Source organism: Hetaerina americana, unplaced genomic scaffold (assembly GCF_022747635.1).
Source record: "Hetaerina americana unplaced genomic scaffold, ioHetAmer1.1.p SCAF_20, whole genome shotgun sequence".
NCBI lineage: Eukaryota > Metazoa > Arthropoda > Insecta > Odonata > Calopterygidae > Hetaerina > Hetaerina americana.
The window spans coordinates 971,364-985,000 of record NW_027286764.1 but is presented as its reverse complement, the minus strand read 5'-3'; the positions used below and the strand labels follow the sequence as shown (position 1 = coordinate 985,000).

Below are 13,637 nucleotides of genomic sequence, written 5' to 3'. Positions count from 1 at the left end.
TGAGGTTTGGTGCTCGTTCAGCGTGCTGCTAGAGAGGTTCAGCACGTGTTCCGCAGTATCTATTGTTTGGTCGACCGGCGGTGAAGGGACGGATTGAGAAGGGTTTTGTTGGTGGCAACGGCTCAGTGGAATTCCGGGTGTTGGTGGGGGAGGTGGGGGGAGATGGAAAATAGTCGCTAAATCCGGTTTTTGTAGGCAAAGGGGTGGGGGAGGAGGGCTAGGTTTGACAAGTTGGAGAGGTAAGGCAAGGCCTTGGTGGAAGTAAGAAGTGCACTGATTGGACATTTGTTTAAATGTTTAATTTGTTTGGTTAAATACCATTGACAATTTTTGGTTTTCTTGGAATTAAAAACTTTTAAGAATGCCCAGGTATTTCAAACTTGTATTATTAAAAAGTATCTTGAGGTTTCAAGAAGCATTCAACTATCTTTAGGATTGTTATTTTATTCAAATTACAATCGTAAAAATTGATGTGTTGGGCAGAGCAGCATGGACAATCTGCAAAAGGGATAATCAAGAGTTTACTGTAGATTCCATTGAAATGTTAGGGGTGACATGGGTAGGGTTGGAACTGGGAATAAATGTGGATTCATTAAGTCAGGATGACATATTACAAAGCCATAGTGAGTCAGATGGCCAGGAGATTGCGGCTATTGTTGAGTGCTTTGCATGAGCGTTGCAAAAAGGTGTAGGATTAAGATTGATCAAAATGAAATGAAAGTAATAAAATCTTTGAGGAGATGTAAGTTGAGTTAAATATGAAAGTAGGAAATGATTACAGCAGGTGGAGTAGTTCATGTATATGAGCAGTGTAATAGAGGAAAATAGACATCTAGTGAAAACACTTTAGGAGAAGAGTTTGAGTAGGCAAAAGAAGCATTTACAAGAAGAGAATTGATGGCAGGTAAATTTAAGAAACAATGCAAACAACAGGTTAGTGAGTACTTTAATACAGAGCACTGTGCCTTATGTTTGTGAAACCTGAATTTTGAGGCAAAAGGATATTAGATGTTGTTGGGATATGGTTTTGGCAAAGAATAGAGAAAATAAGATGAACAGAGAAGAAGGCAAATGCTGAGATTTCAGATAGGGTGGGTATATTTTTAGAGAATTGGGGGAAATAAAAAAGAAGGCAGTGAAAGTGGGTGGAGAAAATATTGAAAGATAGTGTGATGTTGAAGACCACGATGGAAGGGAGAATGTTAGATACCGGGCTCAAAAAAGGAAAGATATTAGGCTTTTTGACAATTTGCGGGGAGAAAGAAGTCACAAAGAAACAAAGAAGGAAATAAATTACAGTTAATAAGAGGATGTTCTCGCGATATCCAGGAGATAATTGATGGTTGGGAACATCCAAAAACCTACCTTTAAATATGTATATAACCTTAAATGAAACAATGAAAGTTTTCATGTTATCAGTAATTGGTTTGGGGTTAAAGTTGCTGCAATCACACCTTTTCTTTGGAACAGTTATCAATATATTATATTTTATTAGTTTCCTTCATCTTTTATTTTAAGGCTGGAGGAGGGAAACAATTCCAAGGGTGATCCACACACTACTTTCCAAGCCTGGAATAAATGACAACTAGTGTTTTCAGCAGAGCAGCAGAAAAGCTCACACTCACATAGCTGAACCTTCGATGGCACTCCTCCCCTTCCTCCATCGAATAGACCTCAATGGAACCATCTTGACAACCAACGAGGAGGTCTTGAACCCCATCACCCGTTAGGTCATAAGTGTCCATGCATAATATGCCGCCCTTCCGCTGTTTGCCAACATCCTTCAGGAGCCATTCATGTGGTGAATTACTCATTTCATCACTCAGCTCATCAGTAGACATTTGCATGTACCTGAGTAAATGAAAATCATTAGTATAAAAATAAAAACAAATTCAGATTTCATGGATTGTGAAAATAAAATCTAATGATGCACCCTTCACTCAATGATGACGACAAAAATTGAGAAAAGGCATACCACATGCATGTACCCTACACACATGAACATGGTGACCAATGGGATTAATTTTCACTCTTGTCAGAAAACTAATTATGAGTCGCCTTGTCTCCCATTTTTTAGTACCCCCTTGTTACTTTTTCTGAGGCTACTGAAACTGATATTAGTTTCAAGGGATAAAGCCATAACATTTACCTGGGCACAATACTGTTCAAAGTGTCATATGATAACTAGCCTATCATAAACTGTTTTCTTGTTTTATTTATTTAGCTATATAGACTTCCCTCCATGTTCATAAAGAATCAAAAATTAGACATTGTACTTAGATTTCCAACACTGGTCAAAATTACAGCCAATCCCCTTTATAACAAAACTCCATTGAATACAAGCATTCGATGCATGGGAAAAATATTGTTTCCTTTTTCGTTTGATGTGCATTTCCACAGCCTTTTGAGCAAGCATCTAATAAATGAAAACTTCTGAAAAATAAAATTATTTCATGTCCCAAAGATGACTTTTAAATATATCCTGTATTATCTCTTTGGCATGATTTCCCATTACAATGAATCTCCAGTTAATCAAATAGCTATTTAATGGTTGAATGTAGTGAAATGTAATGGTAAATAACTGATAATCAAATGTGAATCAATGAAGACATGTTCTGCTGCAAGGAAATCCAGTCAAGGATAGCTATAGCAAAAGAGGGATTTAATTAAAAGAAGAAACTACTGCCCAGACCTTTTAAAAAAGCACCAATCAAACAATTGGAACAATGTTACCTCTGGAGTGTGATGCCATATGGAGCAGAGACAAGGACTTTGCAGAATGATGATGTAAAAAGAATAGTCCTTTGAAAAGTGAATCCGAAGGGTGATGGAAGGGGCTGGAGAGTGTGGGTGGATAGAGGGAAGACAGAGTGAGGAGATGCTACGAAGAATTGGAGAGGAGAGACGAGTGGTGGGGAAAATCAAGAAAAGAAAGATCATTTGGTTGGGGCATTATAGTACGAGGAAGAAGTGCTCCTTGAAGACTGTGTTGGAGGAAACAAAGAAAGGGAAGGGAGCAAGAGGAAGAGAGAGATATGATGTAAGGTGTTGAACATGGTTAAGATTGGTAGGAGGTATGAAGAAACCAAGAGGCTGGGAGGCATGCAGGATATGATAGCAGATGTGATACCAACGACACTGACTTTACAAATGATAAACTAATTGTTAACTCAAAACTCCAATCCATGATACAATAGATGCTATGAAGTTTAATCATAAAGTATTAAATAATGATAGGTGGAGTCCACAGAAGGGGAGCGCTCTGCAGAAGACTAACGCAGGGCATGATGTGGGCAGTCAAGGGTGGGCATGGACCCAAATGCTCTCAGGGAATGTACCGGTGGGTTGCCAAGGGAATGGGAGGGGGCGAGATAGGCATGGCCATGAGACAGGGTTGCCCATTAGAGCAGGCACTGTTCAACACGTACGTATGATGCAGACATGGCATGAAGGGTAGCATGGGAAATGCTGGAGCCAGAACTAAATGTGGCCAGTGAGATGATTAAGACAGGTTTGCAGATGATCTATGTTTATCCAAGAATTCATAAACCTAAAAGTGCTAGCCACTACCCACTGTTTCTTCCCACAACTCTCCAATGGAATATATAACCACTTTTATTAACCACCACCTTCAACATGTTGTCCAGTCCCAGCCATCATGCATAAAAGACACCATTTCCTAGAGAAACTTAATTCAACCACCCTATACCAAAGCATTGAAAGGATCATGGCAACTATTGATGAGACCTCCTTCTTTACATCAATCTGCCATGAAGAAGATATCTACTCCTTCCCACATTTCATTTCCAAACTCCCAACTCTACAAGTCTCAAACACAGATTTCATTTTTAAATTTACAAATTTCACTCCGCAATTCTGTCACAGTTGACAGTAGCCACTGCATTCAAGCAGTAGTAGTTTTGAGGGGAGGCGACCGACAGCTGAGGTCATTTGCGCCATAGGGGATGGACAGGAAAGGATGAAGGGTGGAGAGAAACCCGGCGTCGGCATTAGCCTACTCTTTACGAAAGGCGCCAAGGGGTCTGCAGTTTAACGTCCCATCCGACGGATGGCGTACTCACTCAAAGTGCCCTCCACAAAGCACCTCAAGTAGGGATAGAGATACCTCTGAAAAATATTCAACACCGCCAGGATTTGAACCCGCGCCCTCTGGGTGGGAAGCCAGTACGTTGGCCCCCACACCATCTCGATCCCCCACTACATTCAAATAAAAAAAAAAAGGTTTGCATCATGGGAAGTGGGTTCAACACCTTCTATGCCAAGTTCTGCCTCTGCCTCCAAGAAGAAAATTTTCTCTCCAGCCACACCCTGAAACCCTTAACTTTGATAAGATATGTGCATAGATGCTATTTTTCATGTTCGGCAACATAGTAGGGACTCACATAAAGCATTTTCTCTTCCATTAACAAAACATCCTGTTTCCTTTACCTCCACCATTTCCTTCACTCACATAATTTTCTAAACAAACAACTGTTTCTTAACTTCAATAGTGGTCATTGTCTGAACACTAAACAATCAATCCTGTATTCTCTTTCCATTCGAGACCACCACATCTGCAATGGCCATGATACCTGCTATTGATAATATATTAGAAATTATTATGAAATCACAGTTATACAAATTCTTAGAAAGCAATAACCTGCTCAGTTCCTACGAATTTGTTTTTGTATAGCTAAAACTACAACTCAGGCTTTTACACTATGTCACCAGTGCCGTACTAAATGTTTTTGATGAGTTGACCAATCTTTCAATGACATTATGTGTCCTAACTAAGGCTTTTGATTGTGTTCACCATCCTGTGCTTCTAGATAAACTTCAGTATTGTGAAATTACTGGAGCAGAACTTGCCCTATTTAAATCTTACCTATAAGGACACTCACAGTGTGCAGTCTTCCATGCTCACAGCTCAATATGATGTCCTTCAGGGCTCAGTTCATGGTCCAATTCTATTTTTATTAATAAATAATGACCTTCCCTCAATTATTTCAACCACTTCCATACTGCAGGCAAATGATGCAACCACTTTATATAAATACCCTAATCTACAGAAATCAACATATATAGTTAGTTGATTCATCCTTGATTTCAGCCACTAAACAGTTAAGGTACACGGCTTCACAATAAATTTAGACAAAGTGCAAACTCTAGCATGCAGCCTCAAAAAATATACCTCAGAAAGATAACCTTGTAAAATTATTGGGATTCCATCTTGACTCAAAGCTTAACTGGAGTACACATATCAATGTTTTCAGCAAGAGATTTTCCAAGGTTCTATAAGTCCTTAGAAAATTTAGTGCATTAATCCCTGCAGAGCACCCAAGGTCCATTTACTATGCTTCCTTTAACAGCCATCTTAATTATGTCTTGGAAATCTGGGGCTATGCTCCAGGTTTAAAATTTGTCTTTATCTTAGAAAAAAAGCCATGAGGATAATAACTTAACCTTCTGCTACAGAACACTGCTAACCATTATTTATTAGAATGAATATTCTGACTCTGTATTGCATGCATATCTATAAAATATTGATTTATGTAAAAGATGATTTACATTTGTTTCCTAAAACACGTGAAGTATATCATTATAACACCAGAATAAAAAATCACCTCTCCATGTGCAACTGCAGATAGATGAAATCACAGCATTACTTGAATAACTTGGGTATAAAATTATTTTATCAACGGCCGCAGACTGATAGAGGAACTAGCTCTGCCAAATTTAAAGTAACCTTGTATTCATCGCTTGCTTCTAAAGATCTGTGCTCAATGAATGAATTTTTGACTCATAAAAAATCTGATATGATTTTCCAATGAGTTTCACACTCCATCAGGCTGCATGCAACTGAGCAAGATGCAAAACCAGCTCCACTCTCTTTGCAAATTCCCAATTGAAACACCACCTTCTCGACTACCTTCTGTCTCACTCAGTTTCTTCCTTAACCTGTAAAAATGTCTTATTTCTCCTATATTGTCAAATCTGCCCATCTTTTTCCATTTATCAATAATAATAATGATAATAATACATTTATTTGTCCGGAGATTTGTTGCATATTCATACATATGCAAATATAGGACACATCAGATATAAATTTCACAATTTTAGAAGAGATACAATATATATATATATATATATATATATATATATATATATATATATAAATATCGCAGTAGTCTCCAACAATGACCAACTCGCAGCTACCAACAATAAAACCTTTCACACTAATCCATAAAAGGACAGTATGTACACTAGCTTGCAATTGGCTTTTCAAGTCATTCCAACCTCCCTGCTTAAACCACTCTCATTAGCTAGTATATTTCTCTCTTGATCCCTCAACAATCAATCATCCAAAACAAATGCCCCTAAGACAACCATTTCTCATGCCTGACAAGGGAAAAAATATTTAATAGTATACATGATGAAGTCATACTCTTAATACCCCCATAAGACCCATTAGATGCAGGCCGGTTTTAAAGTGCATTTACTGTAAAAGAAGTGCATCTCATGGACCATGAAATATGGCATCTCCAATGCATGATGGCCGGGACTGAACAATGAATTGAAGGTGGTAGCTAACAAAAATGGATAAGAGTTCCATTGGAGAGTGGTGGGAAGAAACAGTGGTTCAGTTAAGAATAAATAGGTTATGAATTTTTCAATGAATGTAAAGCTGATGGATGTGGGGCTTGGGTGGAAATGAGCTGAGATGTCTCGATTGGATATGCCATTATCATCTAATCTCAAGAAAAGACATGATTTCTTTTTGCATGATAGGGATTGGAAAAGTGGGAATGATGCCCAGTGTAATGGAGCAGAGGAGCCACACCTATGACAGCTATGCTGCACTAACTTGGAGGAACCTATTTTTATTATTTGCAGCCAAAAGGTGATGGGCAGTCACACTGGAGAAGAAAAGATCGGAGCCGAGATGGCCGCTAATATATAAGCAGAGGAGAAATGAAGGATAAAGAAAAAAATGCTGAGGCAACAGTGATGGAAGTTGATTAGCTGTTTAAATATTTTTGTGGTCCCGGCCATCTTCAACAGTCTGAGAGGACTTACTGCTGGAAAGAGTAGGGAAGGAAAAGAGAGTAATTTTGATCAGGGGAAAGGATGTTTAATGGTGCATGAGATTTGTAACATTTAACGTTGTAAAAATACTGGACCAATACCAAATTCATAATCTTACAATTAGTCACTAATGTGCTGAGGAAACATAAGATTCAGTGTTTTCCCTGTGCACCATTGGTGTGAAGTCTTCATGGGTTATTTTCCACTGGGTGGTCAACGGGTCAGCTACTTAAGTTTTGATGACTAAATCCTAAGTCCTCAGGGCATTGATATCATCACTTTAGCCACACTCATATGCCATCTCTGCTTGGGCTCAGGTCACTCCTGATTGGCGGTTGCTCGCATTCTCTCTCCTCCTCGTTGCCATCTTTATTTTCTGGAGCATGGTTGGCTGAGGGCTCGTCCTCCATCTTAATTGAAGGTTTTTTCCCTCAGGATGGATTTCAATCACCTCCTAAGTCAGATGGTCCCTATAGCCATTTGGTCCTCTGAGGAGCGACTGAGCCCAAACAGAGGATATATAAGGATGGCAAAAATGATGAGTTGGTATCAATGCAATTGAGATTGATGATGGCATTAGTCATTGAAGTATCAGCAGCCCCGACCTGGTGGAAAACTGTGAAGCCTTCACTGCAAGTTCAGTAAATCTTTGATTTCATCATAATTATTCCGAAGTAACAGCCATGCACAATTCATATACCAGCAGATGCACAGGAGAATTCATGCTCACGTGGGTGTCCGTAGACATCAAGGCAAATTTTGATAAAGAAGTACATAGGCAGCTCACCTCTGGAGATTCATTCTTCCAACTCTGCCATCATCAGTTCCAAAAAACAAATGAGGATCCTGATCCACACCAAGCTGGGACACATGCAGCACAGTTGGCTGAATCGATAAATCCACTCTCTGTTTGACACTGTTTCCTTTGATGACACTTATTGTGCCATCTTTTGATGTAGTAATGGGAATGACTTGCCTGTTCTGAAAGAGGAATGGAATTTAACATACTGTTTTCTCAGTGCATTCTGAATTTACATATGTATTTGCTATTAGTGCTCTGAGCATATTGTACAAAAGGTCTACTCATGATCTAAAATTAAGGAAGTGAAGGAGTTAGCTACCCCATAGCGGAACTCTTGAACTGACAGTGTTTCCACATGCTGCCGGCTTGGGAGGGAAAATGATATTTCAAGGCCTTTAGACAAACGCAGGCACTATCTGGCAAATGTTACAAAACTACGGAAAAATTATAGAAAATGTATGCAAAGGGTGCTGAAGGGATTTAAGGGGACTTCGTACAAATTGTTTTCAATTGGATTGTAGCCTTCTACTATTTGTATGGCAGCTCTCCCTTTGTCTCCCCTCTCATCCCCCTCCCTCCAGCAGATACACCAGGAGAGCACCAGATCTTACTTTACCAACCTCTATGAGGAGAAGACCTAACACACGTAATTTTGAGCACTTGCGGAAGGAGAAAGCAAGGCTCCTAAGCTCGCTCACCTTTCTCTCAAGATGCCATGTTGAAGAAGCCGTTCCTGCTTTTAAAATATTTTTGGTTCACCGTGAGAACTCCGGCAGCCGAAGCACACATGGCATGCCCTGGTCCATGAATGCATACATGACTTAAGACTATCCCTCGAAGGCAATTCTTGGCAGATACTCTCTCTGATGGATTAGGAGTACAGTGACTGTGCTACAGCTGCCAACAGGGAATTGCTTCTGAACAAGGATTTGGAGAGACAGAGGAAAACATTCGCCAGACTGCCCAGCACCAGGGTTGTTAAAACATTGCTGGACCACAGCAGAATCGTAATCAGCCTGACTGACATGGCATTGGACGAGCCCACCACCTCAGTTCTTTCGAAAGGACTGACCTTTGCACCAGCCCCTTGGTCTATTCCTTACATAGACTTCATCAGAGGAATTGAACAGGCAATCTGGAATCTTCCTGGTGAATAAGCAATGCTCGTGGATCACTTATGAGATTGGTCTGCATTTAAGAAAGGCAGTGATTAATATTAGACATAAGGGATTGAATGTAAGTAATGGATGGTTTGGAAGGAGGTGTTAGACACCCAGAAAAGAAATTAAGCAAGAGTGTAGGCCTATCTGATCCTAGGGCATTTACATTTTCATGAGAAACTATATCTGGAACTCATGGACAGTTAGAGCAGCGATTAACAAAAGACCAGATTTTTTTGGATTGGAAGCAATAGATGAACATAGACCCTGTGTATACTCCTTGTAATCATGACAGATAAGTGATTTAGAGTAATGATGCACTTAAAGAAGAGTAATGATGCATCAAGTGTAGTCATTTGGAAAAGTTTTGTACAGATATCACGTGCAATTTTTGTTACTAAAAGTGTTATTATTGCCTGACTAAAACCAGGATGGGAATTTTTATGTCCTTGGCTTCACAATGGGCACAAAGTCTTCTATGATACTCTCAAACCGGGTTACAAGAAATCCACAGCTTCTTCGGGAGATAAAGAAGAGAGCTCACACCCTAGGGGATATGGCAGCGATTTATGTCCTTCCAGCAAGTCTTTCACCGGGCAGGGAAGGGCTTTGGTGGGGTGGGTGGAATCGCACAGTGATTTCGGGAAACTGGAAAACTGCATCGAGGGACTCATGGTTAGAGCCCAAGTTATTTCTCCCAGGGATGACTGCTTCAGAGCAAACCGATGCAAGGAAGAAATCCAGTATTGCCGAATCTCTGGTTCCTTGAAGACTATATTGGGATGAGTGAAGTGCATGGATGAAATGATTCATGAAAAATTCATCATGAGTGTTGAGTGGGTAGCCATTCATAGGAGAAACCCAGCAATTGGACGAATTGAAGTCACTGACAAGGATAAAAGGGCCAAGGTTAATAGCTCTCAGCACAGAGTGAAGACAGCTTTTCAATATTTATAATATCACTCCCATAGGGATGGTAGAAACAACCTACAAAAATTCTGTTTAATTTGGTGTATTTACCAGTGGATAGCATTGTTTCACATCAGACTATTTCACAGTCTGTTTCTACATCCTAATGGCATTTTGATGAGTGCACTGTGTTAATCGAAGGTCCTCTAGAAGTCCAATCTCAGCAATAAATGGTATGCAAATTAGAGAAAGAGAGTTCACTATTACCAATTGAGGAGGTCAGCCAAGTCTCGCAAAAAGCAATGTATCTAGCTAGGGAGAGCTCATGGTCTGGGTAATCTTAGAGTGCTTTTTTTCTATGCTTCTCACATTTTGGTAATATATATGCAATTGCAAGGCACAGGAAGGTCCTGGGTTGATGTTCACATCACCTGAGGATAAAACAAGAAGTAGAAAGTAAGATCCAGTACTTTCCCGGGGCATCTGTTCATCATCCTCAGGGCTGATGAGGGCCCTCGTCAGCCCTGAGGACGATACTCAAGTTAAGTGTAGAAACGTCGGCCTACAAGGTTTCCTGACCCACTGGAAGACCTGAGAAAACTTCATTAAGAAGAAGTAGGAAGCGGACTCCACAATGTGAGTTTGGTGAGGAGGGTAAGGGTGAGAGCCCGTGAAATTGCTGGGAATCGGGTGACTGGTAGCTGGGGAACGGAGGCACCAGAGGGAGAGGCCACAAGATGGGTGAGCAGGAAAACAATGTCTTCTATAACTGAAGATTTCTTGAGGAACAGAAGACACCGCAGATGGAAAGGGTTTATGAGACCAAGCAGCACAAATATGAATGGAAAAATTCATAAAAAGATGCGAACACATGATAAAAATATGGGAGCAAGGGATACTGGCGACTCCTTACTGGTAGCCATATAGGATTATTCCGACAATGGCTAAATGAAATGAGAACTGCTTCATGCTAAACAGTGACATGTATGGTCATAGCACAGTAGGTATTAATAACACACATTATAAATGTATAAGAAGAAAAGCTTTATAAGGTGGACCCATGCAAATGGGAATAAAATTATTTAATAATTTTTCTCAATCATTCAAAGGATTTGAAAGTGTTCGTGGTTTTAAAGTAAAACTCTATTGCGGAATGTTCTATCCAGTGAAAGAATACATGAATACTCAGTAGAATGACCTTTTGTAATTTTTTAAATACTTCTGTGCAGTACAATTTCATGTTTACATTTTGCTGCATAGTGTGCCTTTTTACATATTTCTATACGGTTTATGATTTATCATTTATTGATGTCCATTACGTCACGTAATAATGGCCTCTTGTTTTATTGTATCCTGATCACCTGGTGAGAACAAATAATAATATTAATAGTTATATTTTATCATTGGTGTCCTCATTGACATGATTTCATGCCGTGCATTCAAAGTTAGTCATTTACTTTCTGAATACAAGGTTTGAATAAAAAGTATCGGTAACAATTTTTTCCTGATGTGTGCGTGAAGTACTGAATTCATAGTGTGCGCATGATCGCAGATATTGTATTGGCATTGATTAGATGACATTACGCATCATTATCACTGAAAATTTGGCGATGCAGAAGATCTGCACTCAATTTGTCCTCCCGAATGTCCCGACGGATGACCAAGAGCAGATTTGGACATCTGTCTGTTTGTGAAGATCTTCATTAACAACATCGCGACAATTCTCCAACCCCCTTACAGTCCCGACTTAGCACCAGCAGACTATTTCCTGTTCCCAAAAGTGAAATCCTTCCTTGCTCAAAAGACACCAACATTGGACTCTTGGAAGTGCCATCTAAGAAGCTTGCACGTGTACCCTTAAGGACTTTCCGGAATTCGCTTACCAGGGAGCCATCGGGTCATGGAAAAGCCACTCTGGCTACAGTGTGTCCACATTTAAAGGATGCACTTTGAGGAGTTTTGAGGCAAAGCAGAAATAAATCTATTTTCACAAACCTTTTCACGATACTTTTTACACAAATAAGGTTTGTGTCCACAAAAGATATATTTTTTACATTTTTCATGAAATATGTCACCTATCTAGTGATAAATAAATTGTCTCTGTCAATTTATGCTAGTTTTCAACACTATTTATGTTAAAAAATATTGTGGGAGATGCCGCAACACTAACTTTTAACAGAGTCATCTGCTAATATGCATTTCAATGCAACAATGTCAGAACCCGGTCAACGCGAATGACTTTTACACTATTTATGTTATCTGCTGCAGGATTTCCGTACCTATGCATGGAAATGAAAATAATGTAAATTAATATTCAGAATGTATAAAATTTCATATGAATAGTGGTTTAATAAAGGCATTATTTACCACTTCAGGGTCAAAGTAACTAAGAAGAATATATTAACAAATGTCACAAAGCAAGCATAAGGAGGAAGAAGTTGACAGTTCATTTGATCTCCATTAGGGATCAATAGCAGGTGTTCCTGGAAGAGAGCCAGCAAGAGGGACCATGATGGGGAGTGAAATGAGAGATAGAAGCTAGGTAGAGGAAAATTCCCTTGGATTCAGGGAGATATCAGACTGTATCATGATTAGGCAAATATTTATGACTACTATAATCAATTCAAACAGTTTCCTGGGAGTTGATTTGGATTTTGTTCAAAATTTACCATTGATAATGTGAAATGTTAGATTTTTAAGAAGACAAAACAGGGAAGGCTGTAAATGAAATGGAATGTAGAAGCCTAACTAGTCTGATGAGAAAAGTGTTTAGGTAAACAGTAGAAAAGGTAATGAGGGAGGACAGAAAGATAGGTACAGTAGAAGGAAAATGTGAATATATCAAAAAAATAATGTCAAAAGCCACAAACAGCACTATATGAACATTAAAATAGGAAGAGGTCATGAAAATCACAGATTGCATGATTATGAAAATAGACAAGAGAAGGAAATGGAAAACTGTGAATGCAGAATAAGGCAAAAGAAAGTATTCGGAGTTGAATAGTAAACGGAGGCAGGAAATTAATACAAGGACGGAAATGTGGAGGAAGATGCAGTGTGAGAGAATGCAAAGTTTGCAAAGGAAAGGTGACTGTAAAGAAAGGTGAAATTACCGTAAGGAAGTGAGAAAGGAAAATCCATCAAAACAAACACAGGTAAGTCAGGAAAAACTTTCCCGTATTTTTCCATCGATAACGCACACATGTTATCTATACAAAAATGTTCAGATGATCGAAAAAATGACGAAGCGCATTACATAATGAAAATTGAAAAAAGCCAAACATAGACGTATTTTTGCACACGCACATCCAATATAGATGTATTTTTACACACACTATATATATTTTTACGCGCATGGCATCTATACATGTTCAAGATAACTATGAGCGCATGGTATCTATACAAATTCATGAGAACTACAAAGTTCTTGGTGCGAATTATGCATAAGGCGTTATCGAAGGGAAAATATGCGAATTCAACCAGGGAAGAAACCAGAGAGATGGACAGAATCTAAGAAATGTGCAGCCATGTGATATTCACCGTCAATTAAAGGAGGTTCATGGAGGCAATATTATTGATGGAATCGTCTGTTTGACCCTGGTGGCAAAACTTCAACTTGAGGAGGGAAAACATCCATGATGACGGGCGATTGGGGTGCCCGTCCTCCACCATGACCATGC

General features: G+C 39.3%; 1 protein-coding gene across 4 annotated transcripts in view; it reads right to left on the bottom strand.

The window, feature by feature from the left end:
* LOC139688522 (BBSome complex member BBS7-like) overlaps positions 1-13,637 on the bottom strand; it is a 67,109-nt gene that overhangs the window by 37,808 nt on the left and 15,664 nt on the right. For all 4 annotated transcript variants that reach the window (XM_071586030.1, XM_071586028.1, XM_071586032.1 and 1 more), the window contains 2 exons: positions 7,874-8,067; positions 1,626-1,851 (listed from right to left, as the gene is read on the bottom strand). In XM_071586030.1, the coding sequence (XP_071442131.1) occupies positions 1,626-1,851; positions 7,874-8,067 (420 nt within the window). The remainder of the gene's footprint in view (positions 1-1,625; positions 1,852-7,873; positions 8,068-13,637) is intronic.